The following is an 18,779-nucleotide window of genomic DNA, read 5'->3' on the forward strand; positions in this document are numbered from 1 at the left end:
CCCAAAGAGGAGTGTTTGTCTTTCTTCAGACTGATGTAAGATGACTTACCGAGGATAAAGGTAAGAAATCATGGTTTACAGCCTCTCATGCAAATTTTGGTTATTGCTTGCCACAGGCAGCTACCATCGTCCATCCTCATCTCCCCCCCCCCCCCACTATCATCCACAACCACCACTACCAGCCGTCAACACCACCATCATCATGCACATATTAAAGTGCCCAATCACTCCCCATAAACGACTCCTGTACTCAAAAGCCAAACCAGGGAACACTCTTGGACCAGTTATAGAGTTTAATTTCAAACACACACACACACACACACACACACAGACACAAGGTCAAGTGCGCCATTCATGCACCATTCAGGGAACCGGACAATGGCACAGAAGTGGGTTCCCATTGCACCGGTTCAGACTATGTCAATATCATTACCACTTCACTTTTTGACTCTGTCCAAAGAGCAGAGAAAGGAAAGCAAACTTTCACACCGCTCTGTTTATGTTCCCTCTGGATTCTCCCACCATCTCCCCCCCCCCCCCCCCTTTCTCCTCTTTCATTCTAAAATTACCCTTGGGATCAAAATATCCTTTCACACGTCAGTCTTATTTCTATCTTCAATATTCAACAGTGGAGCAGAATGTCTATAAATCCACATTGCAGATGTTCCATAGCACTGCAGGAGCTCAGTTCGTTTGGAAATTCCCATGTAATTTTTCAAGCCACAGCCATCTTACCTGGCACTTTAAAGCTAACCATCACATCAGCGAGATGTTGATTTATAGGTGGCTACGTAGTGCGCGCTGCTCACTATCTATACAAGTGTGTATAAATCATACATTCACTATTCAGGAAAAGATTCATTGGCAAGCAGGCAGCCATCTGAACAATCTGATATTCGATGGAATGCACAGATAGAGAGCAAACCTCAATAATAAAATCTAGACAGACTTCCAAAAAGAATGATATACTGACTATTAAGCGAAGGGGGATAGAGAAGAGATCCAGCCCAAAATGTATGTCAATGAATTCTATAATCTTCTCATTATCGGTTCATACAGGCTGTTCCAGCGCATGATGCAGCTGATCGAGTCCCCACCCCTACCCCATAGTTCCGGGCCGCAGCGCTGCACGAAGAACCACACAACACATCGCACACACACGCGCACCGTATGGGCAAATTTGCCCGAAACATCAATTCCAAAACTCCCGCATTAAAGCCTAATGAGATAATTCATTTCATTTGCCTGCCATATAGGGGAGAGTTCTGCTCCTGATGCACAAACCACAGGCAGTGGGGGGTTTCTGGCCAACATTAGTGCGGTACACACATACACACGCATGGGCATACCACTTATTTACTCATACTGAAAATCAAGTTATCACGTTTTAAACTCTCTATTTGGAGTTACGAGAACACTTCACCATGTGTGTCCTGAACCGTGTGTGTGATGTGCGCACTTAAAGTTAAAAAAAAACACAATATATATAAAAATATCTCCTTCTGCCAAGTTCTTATTTGTTTCTCTTTCTGAGGGATATCTTTTGCCCCCTCAAACAATTAAAACCAATACATTGCTCAATGTTTTGAATCATTTCTTCATGCATTTGAGATGTACAAATTGAATGACTAAAATTGAAATTCTATAGAATAGATTGCAGTATTTAGCATGCCTCTAATTTATTCACAATGTCACTTAATTGCTTAGCTACTAATTTTCATTTGAGAAATCCCCCAAAAGACATCCATCAAACCGACAAATCTGACAAAAATGTCAGCTAAATTCAGGCAAATGGACCAACCTAACACTACAGTCTGTCACATTCAACATCATTCAGTTCAATTCAATTCATTTCAGTTCAGTTTTATTTCTGCAATCCATTTTCAAAACAGTATAATAATATCTACCAAAGAGCCGGCATAATCATAAGAGATATATGATGCATCACTAATTACTATACCTCACATGTAGTATAATTCTAGGAAAAATGTTAAAAGAAAAGACAAAAAGCAATGTATGTCAGATTGAAGTTGCACTAGCAAAGGAAATGCTTTGGTTAAAGATGAAGGAGGGGAGGGGGGAGTGAAATGCAGCAGAGCTGGACAATGAAGATGGCCCCAGGTATATGTGATTCATGCAGATTAATGGAATTATGGGATGTATAAGGACCCCGTGTACTGGCCATGACAATAAGCTTCAGGATGTTTGCGCAACTGGCTATTTACAGAAGCAGCCACATTATGTTACTTTGGTATACCATCATTTCTCTTCTCTATTAAAATCAATCACTATTTCAATACTTAAGTTCTCTTAATCATGTTTAAATCCATTCTACTGCAGTGTTTGCATAAAGATGTGATGATTTAACCTTTCAGATGTTGCTTTTTTCACCTTATATTACTATAAAATCAAAACAAGCCAACCAAAGATTATAGGGGCTAGAAAGACCTGGCCTAGAACTTTTAGACCCACCATTACAACCTGTCTGCACAAAATTGCCCCAACCCTTCTTTTAACCGAGGAGGCTAATGCCATGCGAAAAGGTCAAGAGGTCGAAAGGGAAAAGTTCAACTGCACAAACTTTACAGGGCTGCTGGGGAGAGGGGGAGGAACTCACGATGTCACGCAATGCCAACAAAGAAATTCCAAGTTTCTTTAAATGCAGTGTTTATTTCAAGTCAGCCAGGATTCCCAAACATGTTTGTCAATTTCACATGTTGATTCACTCGCAATGAATGGAGCTGGAATGTGTCTGTGTCTGTGTATCACTTGCTAAAGTGATATGTGGGAATTGATTGTTTCCCATATCAAATGGTACGCAGGGGTGCCTTTGTGCTGCTTGCAAAGGTGTTTTCATGTTTTTCTGAATGAACCTTTTTTGGCAAATATGCTGTCTGTCTGGAAACAAAATAACATTCTGACAAAACAAAGTCAGGATGATTTTAACAACTTGCAACTGCAATGGCCTCTTTAGAATGTCTGGACTAAAGAATGACTTCACAATTTCAAGCAGTATGAAGCAATGTTCAAACTTGTTTTGAACATACTTCATAATTATAGCTTTGTTAGCACTAGTAGGATAAACACCTTTCTACACAAGACATTACAAACCACCTAAAATGCTGCAGACATTCCAATGAAGTCAAAATTTCACGTCTACATGTTAAAAACATGTTTACAAAGGACTTCCCTTGTCCCTGCCATATGTGTCAAGACCATGTCACTAGGCATGGAAAAGGTCATTATCACAGAGCCATATCATAAGGACAAACCATCTTAAGACATGAATGAGCTTCATTGAGTAATACTGTAGAACAGACTCTTTAAAGACTACATGATTTTAATATCTTATGACTAATGTGAGATTTCTACTGATATTTTCTACACCAGGCATGCTATGACACTCACACAAACACACAGAAAAAAAAAAAAACACAGAATGCACACTTATGTACCAACACTAGATATTCACTAATATGTTTTGCAGTTCAAAGGCATTTGTAACCAGGGTGGGCAGGCCCACACAAACATAAACACATTGATTCACCCTATGCACTTTTAGTCACATTGGTAGGGTCCATGGTTAAACTGCTACAGTGTGGTTCAAATGCATTTCATATCACATCAAACACACACAAAAACACAAACAAACAAACACACACACTCACACACACAGACACACATGATGCAGCCAAGTATAAATCCACATATATATTCTCTCATGGTCAATTACAAGAGACTGTGTGGGTGGCTAATCATATCAATTGCCATTAATGGTGCCAAGGTTTTCATAAAGCCACCTGTCACTTCATCTTTTTTTTCCTACCCCCCCCCCCCCCTTCCTAACCTCAATCCACATCCCTACCTCATCCTCAATGATCAGGGACAGCCAACTGTACAGTACAGGCTGAAGCTGGGAAACTGAGCCTAGCACTGTCAAAATCCCCCCCCCCCCCCCGAGATTTTGTGAAATGCACATCAGCATATCACACATTGACTTGAAGAAGCAGAAAAAGTCACAGTGCAGAATGCATTTTGAAATGATTGACAGAATATGATTTTATAAATAACAAACACTTGCATATAATATGATACTAGCCTATGCAGTAAGTATCAATATCATTGTGTAATTTGCTAAAAAGCAAATGACTTTACTACAGCTACATAAAAAAAAACTTTCATCTTTCATCACCTGATGGTTCTAAAATCTCTTCCCCTCATTTTGCCTTAAAAAGGGGGTCTTTAACAATGTGTAAATCTCTGTTGTGTTTATCTATGCAAATCAAGGCATAGATGAAAAATCATCAAAAGTGAATGTTATTAAATGCCTGGTATGTGTAAGCCAAAAATGAAATTGTCTGATGGGGTAAGTACCTGAAGTCTGTAACCATGGCAATAAAAAGATAGCAAAACTTTTCATCACGCCCGCTCTAGCTGCCATGGTAACTAACTCTTCTTTATCCCATTCTTCCTGAATCTTGACAGACAAAAACAGGGCGGGGTGAACACGCCCCAAATTCTCCTCTTCTGACCTGTTTCATTTCAGGAAGAGTTTTTCTTCTAAAAACAAAAGCAAAAAGAAAACAATATCTCTTCAGCAGCGACTTTACATTCCTTTTCCAGCATAGAGCATATTTACGAACATGCCCTTCACCGTGGACAATAAGTGCACATGATCTCACTGCTGTAACACAGACAATGCAGGAATTAACCTCTAATAATCTGCAATCGATATTGCAATTAGAAGGCAGATGGTCCCCATGGCAACAACCACGCTCATATTAGAGCTGATGATAGTCCTTATCCTTTCTCTTCATAACCTTCCTCCACATATCTTTTTATTATTTTTATTACTATTAACTGATGCAAATTGGGTGGGCCTTGGAGTTTTGCCGTTTGTGGCAAATCCGGAGAGAGAGCCAATTTACTACTGACTTTGTGCTGCAGTGAGCGACCACTGTCAAACAATTTTGGCCACGCCACCATACCACCTTGGACGTAGTGACAGTCAGAGCGTTAAAGGGCATGGAACAGAGAGGTCATCCTATTGGCATTACTGCACAAATTACCGTTGTGGAGTTATGGGAACCATCTCCTGTTTACTACATAGCCCTCCTTCTCGGGCCAATAGTCCTAATAGTTCTCTTTGTCGGTTTTGTGAAAGACGGTTGTGTTCTACACTATAGAGGCAGAATCGGTTTGGTTAATCAGATTAGGTAATCGCTCTCTTCGGACCGCTCCGTCCTGGTAGCAGCCGTAGAATGATGACTCATATTGCTCTTTGGCCATGATACTCGACAACATAAGCAAAAGACGGCTGATTGCACGGGCACACATGCTATCTCATGCTCACAATGCTCTTAATATAAAGCTTTAAGCATTTGTTGTGTTTATGGCTGTGTGTGTATGTGTGACTGATTGTGTGGCTACAAGACAGAAGATAGCTTAGTGAAAATTCCTAACCTCTAAAGGCCGTGGAAGAATGATGCAAATGTTGTTAGAAAGTCTCATAACCACAACAGATTTCTTTATTTTTTTTTTTATTTATTTATTTCTTTTTTTGGGGGGGAGGAGGTTAAAATGTTTCAGGGTAAGGAATGACAATTCTGAGCAAACCACTCTTAATATGCAGTGCAGTACAGTAAACCTGTAAACCCAGGCAACTTAAATTACAATTTTCATCCATTAGCTCATTATTTAACAAAACAAAACGAAAAAAACATGTCTGATCTCCCATTCACAGCTGTTGGTCCCAGGTACTGACCCTGTTGGGCACATCTCTCCACAGGACTGAATCAACTCTGATCCTGGTGGAAGAGAAATAGAAACATACACACACACACACACACACACACACACACACACATACACACAGACAGCTCAACTTAAAACTCTTTCCGAAACTAATCTGAGGTAAAAGCAAGCACATACGCAGATGAATCGTGAGTAATTGAGACTCAAAAAGGATGGAATTAGCGGGGAATTTTGGGGCAGGAAGGGGCACCTTGCTCCCCCAAATCTGGGAGATCGACTTGAAACGTGCCTCCACTTTATAGGAGATGGCCTTCCATCTGATGAATCATGAGCAGCAAACGTTACCATCCTGACCATCATTCAGCCTAATCCACTCCAAACTCAGGTTCATGTTGGCAAAGAGCAGCTCAGTTTATTACGGTTCATGCACACTAGGTGAGTGCCATACAATTCTGATCTTAAACTTCCTTCCTCTTCAATGAACATCACTTGGACCTGGGCCCTGTTTCATAAAGCTGTTTATAAAGTTACGCATGACTTTATTAAACGACTGGAATATGAAGTACCAATATGTGCGCCCACTTTTTTTTTCCCTTTACGTTTTAACAAAGTATGACTGAATGTCAATATTTCATCTACATAGGAGCAAAAATACAATCTCAAATAAAAATGTGTGTTAAAAGAACAATCATCATCATCCGCAGATTTCAACTTAGCAAACCCACTTGGCTTGCCATATTTAAGTCATTTGTAACTTTACAAACAGCTTTATGGAACAGGGCCCTGGAACTGGAACATTTATCATTACCAGACCAGGAACGTCTGAAATTATTACCCTTCACATGTGAGAGAAGTTTGTGTCTTTGCTGTGCACAGACCTATCAATCATCCTGTTTCATTGATTCCTGAATAAATTTATGTTAGGAAAGAGACTTTCCCCCCTCCTCTTTCACTCTCCCACTTTCACACACACAGGCACAGACACACACACACACACACACACAAACACACATTTTCCATCTCTCCCTCTCTCATCCTGATGCAAGCCATGCCTTACTATACAATGAATCACACCGAGGAATCAACAACTGCCTGCGCGGAGTCACGCTAAACTCTTCTTCGTCCTATCTTTCACACTTCTCCCAGTCTGTGCCAGTAATCCCGAATTAATGTCGTAAGGCCGGCTCACTGAACGATTTCGTAAGACTCTCACGCCACATTCGTTCCCTGCCTATATCATACCTCAACACTGATGACTGCTCTCGCACCAAAGAGATATAGATCTATCTCACTAGAAGCTGGGTTCCTCAAAATATTGCTCTGCCTGTGCCGTCAACTTTCTGAGTACTTCATATCTAGATTATTCAGCATGAGATAAACTGCTCACTTTAATCACAGTAAGAAAACAAGATTCTGTGCATGACCATGAAAACTTCCTGTTGTTTTTAACTTGCTTAAAATATTTGAAATCATTTCCTGCCTAAAAAGAAAAACAACATAACTACAATGTACATCACTAAATTATCTTTTCAGAAAAAAAAAAAAGAGGACAATGACTATGTATTGTCTTGCTCATGCTTTCTGGAAAAATATTGTTTTGTTTTGTTGTTTTGCTTTGTTTTATTTTTTGTCTCGTAAATTATGATATTTTCTTAGACAATGAGAGCGCAACTGGAGAATGCCTCAATTTCATCTTTGTTGTTATAAATTCAATTCAACTCCAGATATCAAAGCCAAAACTTAAAACTTGTAGGTAATGATATCAATTCTGTGTTGTTTTGGAGTTTGTTTGTTTTTGGGGGGTTTTAACAGGATTTAACTTTCACAGAGGCAACCTATCACACAGACATATCTGCATGTTCAGCTCATATTATGTGACTACGTGCCAAGATGGAATGGCAAAATCAGATAGCACAAACCAACAACAATGCAACAAAGCTTTCACTTTTCCCTCTGACAGCAACAGGTAAAGTGTTTCCTTGTTGTTTGTAAGGAAGGAGCCAAGAAGAACATGAAATCAAGGGGGATTTCCCAACAAAAACGAACTCAAAACGATGTCTACTTTCTGCTTTCATGGCCAACCTTCATGGTTATAAAAAGATAGGCACCTACATCACCACAGACGAACTTTACTTGTCAAGAGAAAAAAAGCACCTAGACAAAAAACAAAACAACAACATCCACAGTCGAAAACATGTATTGCATATTTGTATCAAAATCTCCATGCGAGACCAATGATCTGCTTGATTTGCCATGTGACCTACAAGTAGACGTTTGTTATGATGCCAGATGTGAGCTATGCATCAAACTTTGCAGAAATGGATCGGTGGGGGAAGGGGAGTCAAGCAAAGGAAGGGTATGAGCCAAATACAAGGAGAGAGAAGAAGGTGATTTACATGGAAGTATGTAATTCTTGAGAGACTGATGAAAGGTAAATGAAAGAATAGAAGACCCTTGAGCACTCCATTGAGAGATTGCTGAAAGACTCCTGAGAGATCACTGAAAGACCATTTAAAAAAAAAAAAGACTGCCAAAAGACTATTTTAAACTGTTTCAAACGTTTTGTGGAGACCATGACATTCACTGAAAGATCACTTAGGAATCATGAAAGACCTTGGAAATCATTGTAAGTTCACTGAGAGATCTGTCAATTTCTACAGTCTTTCAGTGGTCTTGAAGACATCTTGCACTATGTGGAATGGCCCTAATATAGAAGACTTTTCAAGGAAGAGTTTGACTCTGCATCCATCAGTGGGGAGACCTTTCTAAACACACATTTTGACTTTGTGGGTCCATTACAGATGGCTTACTGCTCATATATTCAAGCAGCATGGAGAGGCAATGTTGCTTTTAGCACAAGGTCTCTTTCCTAATATGACATGATAGAAACCTGGAAGTATGTCTTTGAAAGATCTCAGGGACGTGACATGAATGCTGTGGTAGTACAGATAGCTTGTCAATACCACAACAACAGCTGAGGCCCAACTACAGGATGTCAAAGGACATCAGCGGGGCAAGAACGTCAGTCAGAAGTCAACTGCCCTCAAAAGGAGCAGGAAACTGCCCTTTTTCACACTCTCGTTCGCCACTGAAGCCTCACAGGGTAACATGCAGTAGTGCGTGACGGAGCCTGATGCAACACTATCTCCTTCTAACTCTGCTTGAAAAGGGTATCAATTCAAGTGGTTGTTACAGCAGTTTCTACCATGTACCTTTACAGTTCTAAACTTGTGTTTGTCCTACTTTGGAGCACTACCGAAGACCAAATACTATTAAGTCTCTTATATCAATACTGTATACGCCGAATATTTCGCGAGGTTTTTATTTTCGCCAATTTTACAAGTCAGGTGCTATTCGCGTAATAAAAGACGCACGAAAATATTGACTCTCATCTCGATGTGAATGTGACGTACGCATGTACACTTCTCCGTTCAGAACAGGACTCCCCGATCGCGAATTTAACCACTCACAAAATCGTTGGGAGTTCCTGATTCGCGAAAGTTTAGACTCGAGAAATAGATAGCATATACAGTAATTGAAGCCTAGTTTGTAATACATAAATATGACATTTCTGCACATCTGAACTTACATACACATTGTCGCTGGGGTGACAAGACTTTGTATCTCAAATTTAGGTAAAGATGATCTTCTTTTTTTTTTTTTGCATTAATTGTCAGATAAACAATCAAGTAATGTCCTATTCAACTCCAAGCTGTCCAACCCCAAAACATCTGAAATTTTTTTAGATATGAGGTTTGATGCCTAAACAGCGATATGTACCTGCTCATCACAGGCCCCAAATTTTGTGCATAAAAATTATGTAAAACTTTCATACAAGTTATTACCAAGGTTCAGTTTCCTGCCTTGCTGGTGTTTGTGATGTTGAAAAATGTGTCCTATCCACCTGCTTTCTCACACAAGATAATGCAACTTGATCTTTTATCCTATGGTCACTTTTGGCAGAGTTTGAAAAAAAAAGACCAAGGGATTATTAGAGTTTGGGATTAGGAGCAGAGCTTAAAATCATGTCATGATATGGATTACTTAGGCTCAGCAAGAGCCTAGAAAAATCTTGGCGTATCCAGTCGATGACTAAGACAAGTGTGAGTTCGGGGAAAAAACAGGCTTAGACCAACTGGCAATAAACCCTTTTGACAGGTACTGGATTACTTTTATATTTCTTCACTATCATCTTAAAGTATTCAGGTTCTGCAAAGAAAAGGGTATGGGAGACAGAGAAAGAGAAAAAAAAAAGATATATATGATAGATAGATAAATGGATATGTCGATAGATAGATAGACAGATAGATGAATAGATTGATAACTAGATAGATAGATACATAAATATAAAAATAGATAAATAGATAGATAGATAGGTAGAAAGATAAACAGATATATAGATAGATAGACATATAGATAGATAGATAGACATATAGATAGATAGATAGATAGATAGATAGATAGATAGGAAAGAGAGAGTGAGAGAGACGGGTACATGTTTCTAACATCTCAAACCCAAGTATGTTTGTCTGTATGTGTGTGTTTCCCTGTCTGTTGTGCGCACATGAAGATACGATTCTAAGATCATTTCTTCATTTCTTCCTTTCTTTCTTTCTATCTTTTTTTTTTCTCTCCCACTCGCTGAAAGCTCCCACCTGCACCCAATGGGGGAAGATGACGAGATAATCTTATTTGACAGATTCCCCACGGAGAGCAGGGCAAACATCGGACTCACCTGCGTCGAAACAGTCGTGTCACGAGCTGTTCACGGGTGTGGGAGGGTATTCCAAAACAATAGCTCGACAAGAAGGGGGCTGTCTTAAAGACCCAGTAATTTGGGGCTACCACGGAGTAGAGAGGCTGGCTCAGCTCATATATATTAAATAATCATCCCAACAAATTATGTAGTGCCTTACCACTGATCTATATGTAAGTAAACACATAGTCACAGAATCTTGACTGGAGTCAAAAGTTACAGATGAGTGTATGCTTCAATGAAGCATATTCTCTGACAATCGCTATTTGAGGTTTTCGAATGAACGCCGGTGGGCAGCCAATGAAGAAAGATTCAACTGGACCATCCATCATATCCCCATGCTACCAGGTCTTTAACATGGCAAAAGTCTTGCGCCAAAAAAAACTCCGTAGATGAATGCACAGGAGAATTGTTACATTTTCTTGATTCTTGCAAGTGCCTTCTCTGGACTGACTGGTGCCTTTAAAGCTACAAAGCTGACTTTTACCCTTCATGTCACCCTGATTTGTCAGCAATGGATATTTCTGCAAAAACTTGTCATCAACAGTTGGCCAAACAGCAGCTAGAGAGTGAGTGACCAGTATGAAACTGAAACATATCTTTTGAGTTCAGCTAAAATACATTGAGTATCATTGCTGAATTTCAGGTGCAATGATAAGCTCAGTGCTCATGCCTGACTAAAGAAAGGCTTTCTCTACAATGATAAAATGAGAAACTCTTCCACTCATTTCCTAAAAACACCAACATTGTCCCCGCCAACTTTTCTACTGCCGTGGTCCTGCATGTGAATCGTGATTGACGCCTCTCTGAAAAATATTCACACATTCGTGATAATTCTTTGCCATCGCAGATACTGACAAGATCGAGCCAATTTTACGGTTAACCAATCCTGATCTGATTTGCCAAAGACTGTCATTTGATCTACTTGACACTTTGCTGAGGGCACGCTAGCTCACGCACAAATGGAACGGATGGGGACGGAGGGTGGGTGTAGGGTGCAGGGGCAAGGGAAGACCGGCGGGTTCCTCGCTGGATCTCATCCAATGCCTTTATCCCCCTAAACTCTCTGTGATTCTTCCCTAATTGATTATTATTCCTCTCAATCCGGGGATCATGCAATGGTGTGCAGGGTGGCGTACACAATGCATTCTGTTATGGCTGTTGCAGATTTAAAGCCAACATCACAGCGCTGGTAACGAAAATGTATTTCACTAAAAAGCTGCATTATAAGTCTCGTATATTGTGGATTACAGAGATTCAGATCCCAAACAAGTTTGAGTGGATACACAAGATTTAAAAAAAAAAACACACTTATGGATGAGCATGTATGACAGAAATTACCAGCACAAGTTTAGATATGTGGGACTATTGACAGAATGAGCACCTTCCTTATTTATGAAACATAATAAAAATGTAATCAGGACAGAGCAACATCTAATGATTTGGTTCTATCACTATTCTTTCTTTACCTTCAAACTAGCATATATTGCCACGTATCTTCTACATCGCAACTGATTGACAAATTGCCCTACATCGACATAAATAAGCACTGAATTGATCAGTGTTTTAGTAGTAGCCATGATAAAAATACCATGGGCATGTATACTTGAGCAGGATTCAAACCTACGACCTCCTGATCACCGGACAGGCGTCATTTCCACTAGACCAACGAGCTTTCGCCCAACAGCAAGTGTTGGTTCTAATCCTTATAGCATGCAGTGGGTACTGCGTATATCTTCTATTATTCAAATGGCAGATAAAAAACATAAGCTTTTCCATAAAAGATCTAGTGATCCTCAAAACCTTGCTGCTGTAAGTCTCAGAATGTACCACTGACCATTTTGAAAGCAGTTTGATTGAAACACAATTCTCCCATATTGCATAATTGTGTCATTATAAGCTGGGAATTTCTTATTTCACATCAACCACATTTGGCTGAAGTTAGCAATGGTCCAACTATCGCTATGGCCAAAAATATGAAAGCAGTAAGTTATTCCCCACCCCATTCATTTGGATATAATCTATGCATCACAATATACGCTCCCAATGTTGAGAACATTTCAGTGCGAACATGGCAGATTTTTTACATGTTTGTGTTCATCAGGATCACAGTCTGCTTGGTTTTCTGATCTGTACCTCTTCCCCTGGCAACCACACACATGGGATGAAGAGGCAAGGAATTGATGGGAGGACTGTGGGGGAGGAGGGTAATAGGGAGCTTTAGATTTTAGACGCGCGGACGTTCAAAGGAAAAAAACATGTTCTGAGCGTGCGCAGTAGCGCGCGTAAAGTCAATCTATTTTTAGCTTGCGTCGCCTGAGTTTTTCACTACGCGTACTGGGCTATTTTCACGTCCGCACAGTTTGCAACGTAGAGAGCTTCTTCATGCACTGATCATATGGGGGCGCGATTTTATTTTTTATACGTTGCGTCCCAGCGTAATGTAAAGCTACTTTTCCACACGACGCAGGGAGAGGAGAACGTCCAGCGTAAGCGTCGGCTCAAACGTCTGCGCGTCAAAATCTAAAGCTCCCTATTAATCTACTGTGGCCACAACAGGATGGAGCACACACTGCTGCTAATACACTGCACACAAATATACACAAACATTTCAAGTTTACAGAAATCTGCTTGTCCATTTGTCTGTCCATCTGTCTGTTCGTTTTGTTTTGTTTTGCACTGTTTTGTTTTGTTTTGTTTGTTCTCACCTTGGGTCCCACCATGGGAAAGACACCACGCTTCCTCTTCTTCTGCCTCTCATTCTCCTTGTTGATCTCAGGATACTCGATGAGGGTCATGTACCAACTGTGAACAGCAAAATTAGCCAGATGAAGACAGGTGAGTGACGGTTAAAGGGATAGGGTCAAAGGTGAAAATGCACTGTGGGGTCTTGAGATTGTTTGCCCCATCATGAATACTCTCCTCGTAGTGAAATATTTTAAGTGTTGCACACATTTTTGCCTCTAAATAATTCTTTTTTTTTCTATGTCAGGTTAACGGTCACAAGCATTTGTAATTCAACAACAGTCTGAATTACACGAATGACTACACAAGTATCATACAGTGACTCTGAAGATCATACTACAATGCTATTTGTTCACCAAACTACACAAGCATATTAGCCCGGAACATAACAGAAAAACATAAGTCATTGAAATGGTAAATTTGCATTAAATGTTCCTTGAGTGATAGCACTTTACAATAGGAGCTGGTGTGGAGGATTTAACCTTAAATGATTATCAGATCCCGCATTATTTCAGTTTGATTCCATTAAAAACTATACACTACTACGAGACATTTGTTCACAATTACATATTGGGACAGTCACAGTGTAATTAATTTTCAAACATTTGAATTCCTGAGGAATCTCAATTATCCATTTGGATATCACCATGCAGCTAAGAAAGCAAAGTTCGACAAATATTTTAAAGAATTGGTCAGTGGCCGTAAGTCTAGGCTTGCACTTCGACATTGCTACCTTCTGATGGCAGTCTGAATAGGCAAGGAAGTGTGAGTTAAAGTACCCCCTGGTATCAATCATTATTTTAAAGTTGAGAAAATTATACACATAGAGTTGGATACAGGATATGTAAAGGGAGGGATAGGGAGAGTGAGAGAGAGAGAGAGAGAGAGAGAGAGAGAGAGAGAGAGAGAGAGAGAGAGAGGGAGAGAAGTGGCATGAAAATATCAGAGAAGGGGCGAAGAATCAGACAGATATTAAAAGTAGTGGGCACCCCTCGAAGGTCAAAGATTTCAAGTTATAACTCCGGTATCAGTCAGAATGGGGGTGAGGGAAAAAGGGAGGGGTAGGAGGGGTCAAACTCCCAGAAACTCTTGAGTATCTTCTGGAGAGTGGGGAGGGGGGATAGGGAGCATCTCCCTCCCCCTGCAAGGTCTAGGGACACTTGATCTGCTGTGTACAGGGGACTCGCAGGAAGTGCAAGCTCATGGGCTCAAGCTGAGGCCCAGGATGAGGTCTTGGTGGTGAGTAGGTGTGTAAGACTCTACCCTGCTGACAGCGTCTGGTCTGGCAAGGGGCAAAAGAACCCTCTTGCCCTTATATTGTAATCAGTCCCTCTTGCTCGTGTAGCAGCATTATCCATCCGTGCTGGATTGATGCAATATGGAGTTATCAGACAAAACCACGTCAGTGGCAAATATTCTCTTGAGTTTTCAGTCAGGCAGGCCTACATGACAAAAAAACCCCACCATGACTATCATCTTCTCAATGCCCCCCCCCCCAAAAAAAAAAAAAAAAATAAGACAAAATCAAAGGGCTATTCATGGATACAGCAGAGCAGCAATAATACAGAGAATTGGAACATGGGGCACAATTGTGGAGTGAGGATGAGTTACGTAAAAAAAAAAGCCTCCTGGCAAATGTTACAAAGAACACAATGGGTATGACATAAGAGTCGATGCAATGAAAAGGCCACAGTGTATTGAAGCAACAATAGGGGGCAGATACCATCGTGTTCCGCCCTAAATACATGAGGATATAGACATCTACAATACCTAGTGACACATACAGATGTACCTAGTGACACTAGCGGGTAAGAGAATATTTGTTTGAAGTCACCTTGGAATGACGGTAGGAATGAGAGTAATAATTCTTATCACAACAATGTTGCTATTTTGTTATATTGTTGCTGATTACAAGATGGTGATGACGATGATGGTGATAATGGTGATGAAGATGATGATGATGATGATGATAATGGTGATGATGGTGATGATGATGGTGATGATGGTGATGATAATGATGATGATGATGGTGATAGTGATAATGATGGTGGTGATCATGTTAGGATGGTGATGGTACATGCTACAGTGATGTTGAAATGGAAGGAAACAGAAAACAATGACTATAACTTCAAAGATTCTAACATTAGCTACACTGAGAATGTTGATCCATATCCTTTATATCCTATCCTCACACTGTCTACAAAGCATTCGATTTTGGAAAACATCTTTAATCTCTTGAGATCAAAAGAAAGCAGAAGAAAGATGAGATAAAACAGAAAGATGATAATGAATCTAGAGCATCTGCACATTGTAGTTTGACAAATTTTGAGCATCCGTTTCTTGTAGTCATGACAACAAGGAATCAGAACATGAGAGGGAAGAAACAAAATAAAAGGGAAGAAATTGGGTTGGGGAGGAGGAGGAAAAGAAAATGGGTCATTACATGATGATGCATCAGTATATCATCTCTTCTTTCTTTTTTTCCATATCTTTAAGGTGTCATTCTTTTACATCAAAGCCATGACTGTTTCTTTGGGTCTCAGACTCACATCATCACAAGGGGAGCAAAACATCATCCGAACCACTCCCTAACAGACAAGGGGGTGCAACCGGGGCCGTGCCACCGGCTCCCTGAGGGTTCACCCACAGTTGACAAGGGAAGCCGATTGAGACGCTCAATCAGCATCGTTCCCAGTTCGCCTCTCAAGGTCTACGTCCTCGGAAAAAAAGGGAAAATGAAGGAGAAAAAAAAATGGCAGTATAGCATGACATCTATGGGGTACGGAGGACCTTCCTTGGGGTACAGGATGCAGACATAGGAGGGGGATGAAAGCCGAGATGCGATCCATCCAACTGAAAGAGCCAAAGAGATTTCGAAGGAGATAGGATTGTCAGCATTGCCCGAAGTTCGTATTTCACGTGAAACCACGGGGAAACGTAAGAACCAGACAGAAACCTGATCTCGTCCTCTTCCTTCAGTGTCTGGATAGCTGAGCTTTCTGCAAAGTTTCACTTGAGCCATTTTACATGATAATTTTACAGTCTTCTTTATGATCATCTGTAAAAAAAATATAAAAAGACATAAAAAATGCTATACTTTTGATGCTTGCATTGAGGCTGTGCTAGTTTGTATAATTTCCCTATATCCAAAGCTCTGCTGAAAACTTTAAGCATACACAAATTGCAATTTATGCAAGCTCACACAATTTTGCTTTTAATGTATAGTCTATGTAATCAAGCATGTATGAGGGAATCAGCAATTTCCAACAACGACAACAAAACCACAAAAACACAGCTGTTATTCTCAATTCATACCGGGGCCTTGTAATATTTGTGAAATATATGCTATATTTATGAGCAAAGCATTAGTCATCTATTCTGTGAGCTGTCTTTTCTGTACATTAGCAACTGCTGTGTCCTATATTCTGGCAGCATATGCTCAGAAGTTCCGCACGATTCTTTCAAAGAATTATGATTCCCTACATGATGTTCATGACGTGTGTGAAACTATTAATAAACTGTCTATTGGGGGTAGCACAAACGACAGGTTGGTGACTAGAATTGCTGAGAATGGTACGAAGTTAACCGCACAGATGAGCGGATCAGATAAACTGGCTGCAGTCACACTTTGTCGGTGTTGTTATTGGCGACTCTGCAACCCCGCGATATGCTGAAATGGATAACTTCCTATTGCTCCAAACTTGGGAGGTTGCTTCCGAGGACAAGTCCCTGGGTATCCTGTCCGTTGGAACGCCGTGTTCGACACAACCATCAAGGCCAGCCGCAATTAGCCCACAGAGCGTGATATTTGTGGCTATTTGACGGACTGTCTCCAATTGAACTTTACAGTGATTCGTCACGTTTCTAAAATAACCCCTCTCTCTTTCTCAATACATAACTCATGATCACTGCGGGGTGGGGGGGGGGGGGGAGAAAGCAACTTTTCATCTTAGATGGGAAGGTATATGATGATGAAGACTCTGCTAGCTCAATGTGTAAATAGAGCAGAGAGAGAAAGAGAATGGAACTACCCCACAAGTCACAAGCACCGCTTTCCAGCACGGCTAGCTCTGATCTCCATTCAAACACTCCATAGGCCATCACATGTGTCGTGGTGTTGGGGGAAATTCATTTTGATATTTAAACACTTGGCATTCCTGCACAGAATACAAACTGCTAATGTATCTGGGAGTGACAGAGAGGAGAAAAAGTTAGGAGATGGCGGGGGATTGGTTAGCCAAGATATCAGATGGCTCATTACGAGGCAGCACGGTTCAATGGCGGTATTCACTGCTTGACACATGCCTGACCTCACAGGCCAGGCATGCCCGAGACGAAACATGTATGCACTCCGCTGCATACTGATGTCGAGAAATGATAACATTTGTCTCCAAAAAAAAAAAAGGCTATTCCACCCTTGTAACTCTGTCCTTTCGTTTGATAGAGCATTTTAAACTGATGATCTTGTCATACTTCTTTTGTTGACCAAACTTTGATCCATGAATTGCTTTTTTTTTTTTTTGGGGGGGGGGGAACAAGCTATGAAATAAGGGACAGTTAACAAACATGATGCTCCCATCTTCTAAACTGCATTAAATATCACCTGTGAAGGTCATGTTCCTTTGGCAAAAAAGCTGCCATCTTCAGATCCAAGGTATATTCTGCATCAGAAAGTGGTTGCTACCATTGGCTGGCAGTGGTGTGCTCTTGCAGAACACTTCACACTTCTTACTCAATGTATACGAAAAAGTCAAAAGGAAGTCTGGATCCATTTTAACCCACCTGTCCTTTTCCTCCCTGGTCTCCGCCCGGATGTAGGTGGTCTCGTCGGGCGTGGCAACCCCCATGGAGAAGGGGTGGCCGGTGAGCTTGTCCGCAGCAAAGACCTTGGTGCACTGGTACATGTCGACCACACCCTGTGGTATCGTGTTGGGCTGGTGGACAGATATTACGTAAAACATGATTAAAACGTAAACTGTTCATAGCTTTAACACATGACTGATACATGAATGCAAACTCATATGTCCAGCTCATCTAGGAGTTTTCATAAAAAGTTAACAATTAGGAATTGTGGATAACATTTAAATAAAGTGCACTAGAAATCATTGTTACAGATCAATCTTTTTTTTTTATAAGTTGCACAGAATCAGAAGAATATGAACATCATTAAAATTCCTATTATACGGTAAACACAGTATACTGAACAAGGAAATGTTATAGCTCAATACAATACAATACAATACAATACAATACAATACAATACAATACAATTGGATCATTTATATAGTGCCCTTATACAGTCAATGACTGGCACAATCATTAAATTCAACATAATATGCCATCAAAATTTCCTCATACATCTAATAATCTTTAACAGCAAACAAAGACATCACAATTCAAACTGAAAAAGACAACCTCTTGTCACTTATGAATACATCATTTACTGTACGATATACATACAACAATCACCACACAAGAAAACACATGATTTTTCAAGACATGAATATCTTTAAGGTCATGTCCA

At 40.4% G+C, this 18,779-nt stretch overlaps 1 protein-coding gene across 1 annotated transcript in view; it reads right to left on the reverse strand.

Moving 5' to 3' along the window:
• The window catches only part of LOC140231622 (uncharacterized), a 155,962-nt gene that overhangs the window by 48,705 nt on the left and 88,478 nt on the right, over positions 1-18,779 (reverse strand). Inside the window, exons 4-5 of the mRNA XM_072311772.1 lie at positions 18,038-18,189; positions 13,219-13,315 (exon numbers count right to left, since the gene is read on the reverse strand). Of these exons, the coding sequence (XP_072167873.1) occupies positions 13,219-13,315; positions 18,038-18,189 (249 nt within the window). The remainder of the gene's footprint in view (positions 1-13,218; positions 13,316-18,037; positions 18,190-18,779) is intronic.

The sequence above is a fragment of the Diadema setosum genome, chromosome 8 (assembly GCF_964275005.1).
Source record: "Diadema setosum chromosome 8, eeDiaSeto1, whole genome shotgun sequence".
Classification (NCBI taxonomy): domain Eukaryota; kingdom Metazoa; phylum Echinodermata; class Echinoidea; order Diadematoida; family Diadematidae; genus Diadema; species Diadema setosum.